General features: G+C 43.4%; 1 gene segment (V, D, J or C); it reads right to left on the bottom strand.

Annotated features, from left to right (window-relative positions):
- Nucleotides 1–8,239: 8,239 nt before the first annotated feature.
- LOC146859502 (T cell receptor alpha variable 3-like) lies at nt 8,240–10,395 on the bottom strand. The segment is given in 2 exon segments: nt 8,240–9,341; nt 10,288–10,395. Coding segments are annotated over 2 exon segments (444 nt in total).
- Between the last annotated feature and the right edge of the window lie 820 nt (nt 10,396–11,215).

Genomic DNA, 11,215 nt, shown 5'->3' with positions numbered 1-11,215 from the left:
GATCGTCAGGTTTAATTTGTTTGATTAGCACATGAATGTGTAAGAATAGATGTCACACGAATATGCTGACGCCACGTTGTTAAGAGTAGATATATTATAAAGCAGTTTACTGCTTGCACAGACTGTTCGGATTAGGGGTGGGCGAAATTTGCGAAATTCACTTTCGCAAATTATCACGAAAATGTTAAAAATCTTCGCAAACACGCGGAAATATTGCGAAGATGCAGAAGTTTTTTTCCCGCCCGTTCGCGGTATTTTCTGCGTGGTCGCGGCTCGCCAACTTACCAATGCAGTTGCTCGCTGGCGCGGCCATCTTGTTTTCACTTGTCTCGCGGTGCATGATCGCGAGAAGAAAGATGTGATCGCGCGACGAATGACATTACTGCGGGTGCGAACTGTCGCGAGACAGCGCAAATGGCTACCAACAATCCAACATCTCGTGGAGAACGCGACCGGATTGGGAAAACTTGTCGGCGAACGCTGGGATTCAGGTAAGGCGATCGCACGCACGCCAGAATGTATTATTTTACAGCGCGAGCAAGCAAAAAATTTCCGGTAAAGTGAGGATTGCGGAAATTTTTACATTTTCGCCCTCTCCACGGAACGCGAAAATGTCAAATTATCGCAATTTCCGCGAGCGGAACGGAATTTTAGCCCAGGCCGAGTTCGGATACATGTGGCCCTCACTTCCATGGCTCCCAGAGGTTCGTTTCTAAACCGCTGTGTGCACCCCTCAGTCAGCATGGGCAGTGATTTAATGGAGCAGCTACCCATCACATGACAACAAGCATTGGACAGGGTACCCACACGGCGTTTGAGTGGGATCATGATGACTCTCTCCACTTTTAAAAATTGACAGTTGGACAAGAGAGGTAAACACTATGGTGTATGTACGATGCTCGCGTGCAAACCGTGGTCAGTGTGGGTGGAAAGGATAGTCATGGGGCGCGAAATTTGAATTGACTTATTTAGGATTTTGTAGAAGTTGATTCAGGTCCTCAGGAAGATGGGGACAAAACAGTTCACAACACAACAAGATTCAAACAAAAGTCATGTTTTTAAAACTCAAATTTAGTACAGAGGCGATCACTCATGTAGGGGCCGCAGACAGTTGAAGGTGTCTGAGTGAGACTGTGGCAAATAATTTAAATGCAGGGAAGCCCTGGCATTGCGATGCACAAGTAGAAATGGGAACTCAGTACAAGAAAAGCTGCATCGTCGGGATGCTGTGAGGCGCAACCGTCGTGTAGGTTGCATTTGGAAGGCTGGTGCAAGAGATAAGCAGTGAAAGTAGAGCAAGAAGTTAGAAATCAGGAGAGAAGAGAACACGTTTGTTTGAGAATAACAGGACATTTTAGTGCGCTTGAGGTTTTGTGGCAGTGGCATTGCAGCATCACACTTTTTAAGCCAAGTTAAAAAAAACTCTGAGACTAAGGAGCCTGGACTGCATCTTAAGTTCCTGCTGTTGTGCAATTTTTTTCGCAATAAGCAAATTAGTGCTACAGGAGTTTACGTACTTATAAATATCTTTCTGACTTCCCTGACGTTAGCAGTGCAGCCTGGGCGTCACTTGCTCATGCAGGGCACTTCACAGTCCCAAGCTTGGACACTTCTAACTGCTGCTGTTCTTATTGTTCTGGAAAGAACGCCAAGCGCAGATTTTCTAAGGAGAGTTAATGTTAATGATTACATCTGAAAGGCCTCTCTGCCCCCTCTGGGCTGTACAACCCTTCATTGCCCACGAGAAAGAAACGTAAGCAGGCCAGCAACTAACATTTATTCAGCATTTCACCACCCCATTCTTTAGTTGGAGGACAGAGGAAACCATCTTTTATTTTAGATCTCTTCAACCATATGCTCGCTGCATTGTGGGCTTTGTAGTTTGGCCTTTTAACAGTTTCATCATGGGCCCAAAAATAAATGTGTCTTTCTTGCGTTTCTTAGCACCCAGGATAATATGCTGCATAGCTAAAAACCTATAAGGTCCCAAAGGCGAGACTGATTGCATTGCAAATGCTTGTTCAATCAGTTGTGACATCTCTAGTTACCTGTGTTAAGAAAATAGTTTATCACTTCAAATGTAATGAGTTATATTTGAATTATGCGCCTTAATCCCTTCGTTGTTGGAAAACCTGCTACCTCACCTCTGTGACCTGGGCATAACTTCTCGAGTTGCTGACTGTCTCCCTCCCGCTGCCGCCATTCTATCGCGGCCGCTGTGAGGACGAGGAGACTACATCCCCCAGCATTCCCTGCGGCGGAAGAGGAAGCCGCCCCCTGTAATCTCGCGCCTGGAGGCGCTATAAAGTGCACCTGGGCTTCTGGCAGAGTGGGCGCCTTAATCCCTTCGTTGTTGGAAAACCTGCTACCTCACCTCTGTGACCTGGGCATAACTTCTCGAGTTGCTGACTGTCTCCCTCCCGCTGCCGCCATTCTATCGCGGCCGCTGTGAGGACGAGGAGACTACATCCCCCAGCATTCCCTGCGGCGGAAGAGGAAGCCGCCCCCTGTAATCTCGCGCCTGGAGGCGCTATAAAGTGCACCTGGGCTTCCGCCTCGTGGGTCCGTGTGAGGCCGTTAGGAGGTCGTAGGCGGTCGGGTCGGGCCACCCCCCTTGATTGCTTAGTGGACACGCACTTGCAAGTATTACCCTTTTTAATGGACTCAGTCAGTCATGAGCTTCTATTGATTGTTTTGAAGTCGCTTGTTTACAGGTCATACTTTTAAGTGTAGTAACTATTGGTTACTGATCTTCCTTTAAAAACTCCTAACTTGTTGGTGTATCATTTTTAAATTTATTGCATTAGTGTATTAGTATTTATCCTGTTTCCTTGGGATTACTTTGTGATACCAGCTACATTGTAATTGTTTAATGATCTAATCAGTGTTTATGATGGCAAAGGCTAAAGTAACGATGGACAATTACTTGGTCAAAAGGGTCAGCATGATAAATAACGAAAGACGTAAGTCCCTTGGGAAGGTGACTCCGGAAGATAATTTAGAGTTATGTATAGATGATGGTGCCCACGGGTCAGCTATAGGGAATTCTTTAACCGAAGCTACCTTAGTGGGGAACTCATCTGATTGCATTGTGGACAACGAGGTCAATATTCTAAGCCAAGATATATTGGAGTCCCAGAGTGAGCTTGAACTTCCTCCTTCTCCTCCGAAAAGAGCAGTTAGAAAATGTAGAAAGTCTCAACTTAAGAAGGGTAGTGCACATCATAAACCACTGCCAGATCAACCTCGGAGGACCGCTGTGGTTCATGCTAAAACACAGACCCGTAATGAAGCTGAGAGCTCTACTCTCGCTGAGGCTATAGCCAAAATTTTGGAGGAAAAACTGGTGCTCATGATTAAGCCTCTTGTAGATAAAATTGAAACCCTGTCAATAGAGGTATCGAGGCTGGGTGGTCTTATGGACGGAATGAAACAGCATATTATTCCGCCTAAGGTACCATTGAAACCTGTTCATACTGCCCCGAATCCTCCTCTAGAGGGGGGAACTTTAACTGGCTGCATGACAACACTGCAACCAGTTGGTGGTGGTATTCGAACCAACATAGATCCATCTAGTAGCAAGGGTCCTACAGCTATAGCACAAAAACCAATTTGTGCCAATCTTCCACCAGCCTGCGAACCATATGTGGTTATTTTGTCTAATGTCCCTCCACTTGTCCCTGGTACTCCTAAATCTTCGGATGAATCGCATGATTCACTTAAGAGGAAATCAGTTGCCTGGCTAAATAAAAACTGTGGTTTCCCCACAAATTTCTCAAACCAAATATTGTCCACTAGACGAGTTGCCTGGTTAGGTAATACAAGGAAAACATGTAAGGGGGATTGTGTCATAATAAACTTCAGACATCCCCAGCATGTGGCAACTACACTCCTAAGGGCAGCTTCCCTTGCATCAGGAGGAAATGCTGTACGTGTACACCCTTTGGGCTTTTTCTACAGACACCCAGACAGATCATTACAAAAAACAACTGAGGGTAGTCCCATTTGTATTAATAATAATTCATTACAATTTGAAATCCCTATGGCAAATAGATATGCAGTGTTGAGGGACCTAGATGAAAATGATTGACTCCCAGAGGTTGACAAAAATAAGAGCTTAGTCTCATTGCTGGTTACTCACCCTTTAGAGACTTTTAACGGTAGTGGAATCCCTGGTTTTAAAAATACGGTGGCACTGGGGTTTCCTTCCAACCTACTGGATGAGCAGTCACAGACAGATGGGTCCTCTGGAAATAAGCAGGGAGTGCAAGTAGAAGCTGGGCTAGATATCGTTCCAAAGATAATTACAGCACAGGCAAAGACATTAGGTAATAAAATTGTCATTGATGAATATACAATGGTGCTAGTAACTTGCCAGTGTCTAATAATACTAGTGATGACATTGGATTAAGGGAATTTTCTCCAAAGATAACTGAGAATTTTAATGTCAGCCTATTGTCTTGGAACATTGCTGGCCTCTCTAGGAACCTGATGGATGTGGCAGTATGTTCTTTTTTTGAAAAACATGATATAATTGCCCTTCAGGAAACCTGGATGGTAGAACCCCCTCACAGAGTAGGATATAAAACCTTTGGCTCTAAAGCGATGCCATCCAATAGGGGAAGGGCATCTGGGGGGTTGGTTATCTGGGTTAAAGTTTCCCTAGAAATAGAGGTTAGTCAGCTGTCTATTCCTTGCCCGGACTTGTTAGGACTAAAAATTGTGACCAGTAACAAAAGTGTTATTTATTTACTAAACATATATAATAGACCCTATCCATCAAATAGAGAATCCAAGGTGATAGAAATCCTGGATTCCACCCTAGATGGATTGGGAGATAATGCTCGTTTTTTAATCTGCGGAGATTTTAACTGTAAATACGAACCTATCCAGGTTCTTGATAGTCTATTTGATGAACAAGATACTGCTAGTGGCATCATGCCCCTGGAGGCCATAAGTTATGCTAAAAGTACAACAGCCGCCACACAGATCCTACAGATGACTGTGTCACATGATCTAAGATCATGTAATGGTCGCTTCCCTTCAGATACTCCATCAGCTCCCACTTATTTCAAGGGAAGTATTAGGTCACATATTGACTTCGTAATGGCCTCTCGAAATTTATGGAGATCATTAATTGATTTTAAGGTTGACCCCAGAATGGAGAGTGATCACTTCCCCCTCCAATTATGGTTAGACCCTGCTCTCTTCCTTCTAAGATTACCTGTAGAAGGCCCATTAAACTCCCCGATTGGAGACACACAGATTTCTAATAATAGACGTGCCATAAAATGGTCTTACATTGCGGGTAAAAAAGAAGCGCTGGCCAACATTTATAATAAATTCAGTGAAATCATAGGGTCTCCCCAAATACCATCTTTAGGCACCCGGGGAGTTCTTGATTTACATTTGAAGTTGGTCGACGCATTATCCCTCCTTCTGAGTAAGGTTTATAAAAAAGAAGGGAATAAAACTATGGATCAGGTCGAACTAGAAAATCAATGGTATAACCAAGATTGTAGGGTTGCCAAATCACAATTGATCCGCGCAGTAAAAAATGGGAGCCAATGTGACATAAAAAATGCAAGACTGATTTACAAAAACACCCTGAATCAAGCTAAAAAAGTATGGGATGCTAATCTATGGGATGACTTACTGAGTGCAGCTAAGTTACATGACCAAAGTGCGTTCTGGAATCTAATTACTAAGGGAAACAAAAAGGGTAGATCACCCAAGGATATTTTTCTGGACGAACTGACCTGGTGTGATCACTTTTCTAAACTTTATACGATTAGTAAGGATGATTTGTCCCTAGTTAATGTAGACGTTAATCCAGTTAGTAGTACTGTACCACTACATTTTACTTTAGAAGAAACAGTTCAGGCATTATTAGCTGTAAAAATAGGTAAGGCCCCTGGCCCTGACAAAATTCCTGGCGACTTATTGAAACACGATGTCAAAGTGTGGGGGCCGTACATTAACTTTTTAAGTAACTCAATTGTGGCCGGTACACCAATTCCAGAATCATGGAAAGGGGCAGAAATTATAACAATTTTTAAAAAAGGTGATCGCCATGATCCTAGCAACTACCGCCCCATTAGTTTAATCGATGTTTTACAAAAAATCTTTGCCAGACATATTTTAAATAGGATTTTAATTTGGATTGAGGAGACAAAACTATTGTCCTAATACCAAGCCGGCTTTAGATCTAAAATAAGTACAGTTGACCAGGTGTTTAGATTTATGTGTATTTGTTGGAAATACATAAAGATCAGACAGGGTAGTCTTTACGTTGCATTTATAGATTTAAGGGCTGCTTTTGATCTCGTTCCCCGGAAGTTGCTGTGGTCCACACTAAAGAAGCTAGACATCCCTGGCGAGCTACTTAATGAACTCATCAAACTTCATACAGGGAACTATGCAAAAATTAGATGGGGAAAAGCTGGAGAACTATCTAAAGCGATTCCTGTAGACAGAGGGTTGCGTCAAGGATGCGTATTAGCACCCACACTGTTCTCATTGTATGTTAATGATATCCCAACATACCTGAGGAACTGTGCCCACGACTCCCCAAAGTTAGTTGGTGAATTAATTACCTCCTTACTTTTTGCCGACGATACTATCCTTATCTCCCAGACCCCGAGAGGCTTGCAAAATTTGGTTAATACTTTCCATAATTATTGCGTGGAAAAGGGGCTAGAAATTAACCCAATGAAAACAAAATACATGGCCATAAACCCAACCAAAACGTTTAGGAAAAACTTGCTCTTAGAGAACCGCATACTCGAAAAGGTAGAAAGCTTTAACTACTTGGGTTTGATATTAGACAACAAGTTGACCTGGCAAGGCCAGCAGAATAAAAGCTTACTGTCCCTTAAACAGAACTCTTTCCCTATCCTAAAGGTGCACGGAGCAAGTAGCTCCAAAGCCATTACACCAGCACTGGAGGTTTTTAAAGCCAAGGCTCAATCAGCAGCCCTTTATGGTGCCGAGATATGGGGATACAGTAATTCTACCAAATTTGCGTTGATAGAAAATAAATTTGTGCGTAGTCTACTTAAAATACCGACTCGTACTCCTGTTGTCCCCTTGTTTTTAGACATTAATCTCAAAAGAACAGAGCACTTAGCTTCATTAAGACCATTATTGTACTGGATTAGGATATGGTCAACCCCTGAGCTGATAGACTATAAGGATGGGTTGATCGAACTAATTAAATTGGACGTGTATTTGAAAACCCCATGGCTGAAATATATTTGCACGTCGTTTAAGAGATTAGGGCTTCTTAATTTTTGGGAGGAGCCCTATAATTTGACTCAGTTTTCCAAAAAACTCCTCAAGGATACCTTTTGGTCCCATGTTAATGGTGAACTAACTCTGGGCTCTCGTATTGGTACTTTGACCCAGAATTTTTTAAACATAAAAGATTCACCTAATTTCGAGGAATTTATGGATGAGATTGCTCCTCCCTTAGCAAAATCTCTTTATCTACAATTTAGGTATGGGGTTTTATTGATAAACTCCTACACATGTAGGTGGGCTGGGGAAAATGGAACGGATTCGTGTACTATGTGTCCCCTTGGGGCTAGGGAAGATATTCCCCACATTCTTTTTTTCTGTCCGGCTTACAAGAAACCAAGGACTTCTTGGATCAAACCCCTTTGTAGGAATATGGGGGTTGAGTCATACAAAGTAGCGGAGCGCATATTAAAATCTAACTCCTCCCAAGTAATGGTATATGGCATAAGTAGATATTTATTCAATGTGTACTTTATTAGGAAACGTTGCGGTTATAAACTGTAATCGCAGAAAGAGGAACTATGAACTACTCTAGCTACCAGATCATCCTCAAGTCTACCTCACTTTTAGTATTACTTATTATAAGAATTCTGGCTTTTAGCTAATTTAATGTGTTATTTATATTTTATTTGGTATTGCTTAATCATGGACAAATATCCACCTTTATCAATTGTATGTAATTTGTTTATCATGGACTTATGTATTGTGTTTTATGTGTTGACTTTTATGGCTATTGTTAGCCGAAATAAAGTATTGACTGACTGAATTATGTCATAGCCAGCATCCAAGGTGAGAGGCTGGACAGGGGACAACAATTACAGTGAAACAACAATAAATAGATCTGTTTTTTTTTCTAAACTGAACAGTGATCAGCTGGAAGGAGATGTATGGCAACATTTTGAATTTGGCTCTTTGAGCGATAAGAGAAAGGTTGAATGTATCTGCACATTCTGAGCCAGCATTTATAATTCTGGTGTATGTTACAACAATCCTGACATCATTTTTGCAACAAAAGGATTAAATACTTTTTTCAGTGTGTTTAGTTTTGTTCAACAGATCGTGCTTTTATTCTTCCTGTATGTATTCTTTATGTATCGCCCCCTTCGCTCTGCCAACTCGGGTCTAGTTTGCACCCCTCGTTTTCAAAGAGTCAGAGCTGGTGCACGCTCTTTTAAGGCTCAGGCAGCCCACCTGTGGAACTCCCTCCCGACTTCTATCAGAGGATTGCAGAATCATTTGATATTTCGTAAGGCCTTGAAGACCTGGCTTTTCCCGGCGTAATCTGGTTTTGAGTTAGTGGGAGTAGTCTTTGCACCTGTTCTTTTGGGAAGCGCTGGGACGCCCCGTCACTTGGGCAGCTATGCGCGGTATAAATCTGTAAATAAATATAAATAAATGCAGAAATACTATATTTTTTTCACATGAGAGAGCAAGACAGCAATGATGTAACCATGTTTTGGGAAGGGTGATGGTGTTACCATGAATTATTTAGAATTAAACACCCTCTGTACAGTAAAAGGCTATTCCAAGTCTCTTTTGAGTTCCACCATCTTATGTCGCCTTTTCCCTCATTCCTTGATGTGGTGACAGAACTCACAGTGACGTCACTGTTCTTGTGGTGTGTGCTAGGGGTCACTTTATGTGTCAGCATGTTGTTTCTGTGACCCCGGAGGGAAGGCTGGTGTCACAGGAGCTCACAGTGAAGGGCGGTGCGTTTCCTGGTTTCTGTGCAGCTCCCAGCGCCTCATCACACACTGTGTCCCTCAAGGCGCACAGGTACAGCCCTGAATCTCCCACTTCACTGCTCTCCTTGCTCAGGTGAAAGGACTTCATCGTCGTATTGTGGGGGGCACTGAAGCCCCTGTGCTCCTTCTCCCCGAGGTCCTGCAGCAGGAGTCGGGGGGCTTCACCCGGGGGCTGGAAGTACCAGAAGAGATTGGGGTACCCTGTATCCTTATAGGTGCAGTTCATGAACAGGGGGTGCCCCTCCGACACCGACAGCTTCTCCGGGGACTGAGACACCGACTGCGCCCCACTTTTACCTAAAATAAAGAGTTGAGTGTGTAAAAATGGAGCAGGACATATTTAGGCATTAATGCCCGGGGTGTTATCGGGGAGACAGACACAGAAAGAACAAAACAAAGATAAAACCTTTCAACACATTGTTCATTTAGAGACTCGAAGGACCCTTGAATGGTTGTCAATATTCATGGTTTTTAATTGTCATCTGAAGACCAAAGAGATACTTATTTACATCTCCATTTGTATATTTAAATTAGTAATAATTTTGTACAACAACAAACATCACATGATGGCTGCAGATTACAAATTAAACGTAATTTACCACCATAAATCCGTTATTTAAACCACCTGAGACTGTTTAAAACCTGACTTCATGGCAGACAGATTATCCCACAAAAATATTTATAATAATACACGGGTTCCTGATCTCTGCACAGATGAGCACACAGGGGCCTGCCAGGGCATCCATGCAGCAGGCGCATTACCCCACCAGACTATGTAGAAACATCCGAGAACTCTTATTTTCAGCTGCAGATGGACTCACAGCAGGGGTGCAGGATATCAGGTAAAATAAACACAGTAGAGCATGTTACACACACTAGAATATGTTACACACAATAGAACATGTTACACACAGTAGAACATGCTATACACAATGGAACATATTACACACCTGATGTCCCAGGTACAATAAACACAATAGAACATGTTACACACACTAGAACCTGTTACACACCTGTCACCAGAAGCAGGAGGGCCATGTTACACGCAATAGAACATGTTACACACAATAGAACATGTTACACACAGTAGAACATGTTACACACAATAGAACGTGTTACACACCTGGTGTCCCATGTAAAGTAAACACAATAGAACATGTTACACACAGTAGAATATGTTACACGCAATAGGCCATGTTACACACAATAGAACATGTTACACACAATAGAACCTGTTACACACCTGTCACCAGGAACAGGAGGGCCATGTACTGCAGAGGATAAGACATCTCTGCAGGACGGCGCTGAGATCACAACTGGTGCATCCGCTGCCTGCACTGAGGCTGAGTGAGCTCAGCCCCTCCCTGGCATCATGCCCAGGGGGGCCAGCTGCTGACTTCCTGCTGACGTCACAGCCCGCCCACTCAGCCACCAGGAGGAGGAGGTGTAATGTAACACTGGGAAGCAGCCCTGCCAAGTGCCACGTATTCAGGGGATAGACTAACGCATGATATTGTTTGTCACCATTCCGCATCACCGCACTAAAATGCATTAGTCACGCATAACTGCAGCTGTTGCAACTTACTCTGAGGCGCTGCAATCATAAACAAAACAACCTGCACTCTGATCCACTTGCTATGTTATGTTATGTTATGTTAATAACACTTCTATAGCGCACAGCTGCCCCAGCCAAGGGGCGTCCCGGCGCTTGTAGAGAGGTCCCAAACACAACACAGCTGTACAAGGGCAAAAGCGCGCAGATCAAACTACTAAGATGAATGAGGGAACAAATGCGTTTTAATAGCCCTTCTAAACTTCAAAAGCTCATCCATTTCACGAATGTGGGACGGAAGAGAATTCCACAATTTTGCAGCCAAAACCCGGAAGGACCGGCCTCCGGCCCTGCATAGCCTGAACCGTGGGACCACCACCAAGTTTTGACCCAGGGATCTCAAAGAACGCGAGGGCACGTAAGGCACCAAAAGATTATCAAGAATCTGGGGAGAGGCCCACTTGAGGATCTTAAAAGAAAGACACAAGGTCTTAAAATGGATCCTCTGTGCCATGGGCAGCCAGTGCAGAGAACAGAGGGTACTTTCCGCAGAGCAGAACCTCGGTAAACCTACCAGGGCTCTTGCTGTGGCGTTCTGGATACGTTGCATCCGGGCAAT

Source organism: Triturus cristatus, chromosome 3_2 (genome assembly GCF_964204655.1).
Source record: "Triturus cristatus chromosome 3_2, aTriCri1.1, whole genome shotgun sequence".
Classification (NCBI taxonomy): domain Eukaryota; kingdom Metazoa; phylum Chordata; class Amphibia; order Caudata; family Salamandridae; genus Triturus; species Triturus cristatus.
Note: the sequence above shows the minus strand (reverse complement) of the source record. Positions and strands in the feature narration are given on the sequence as shown.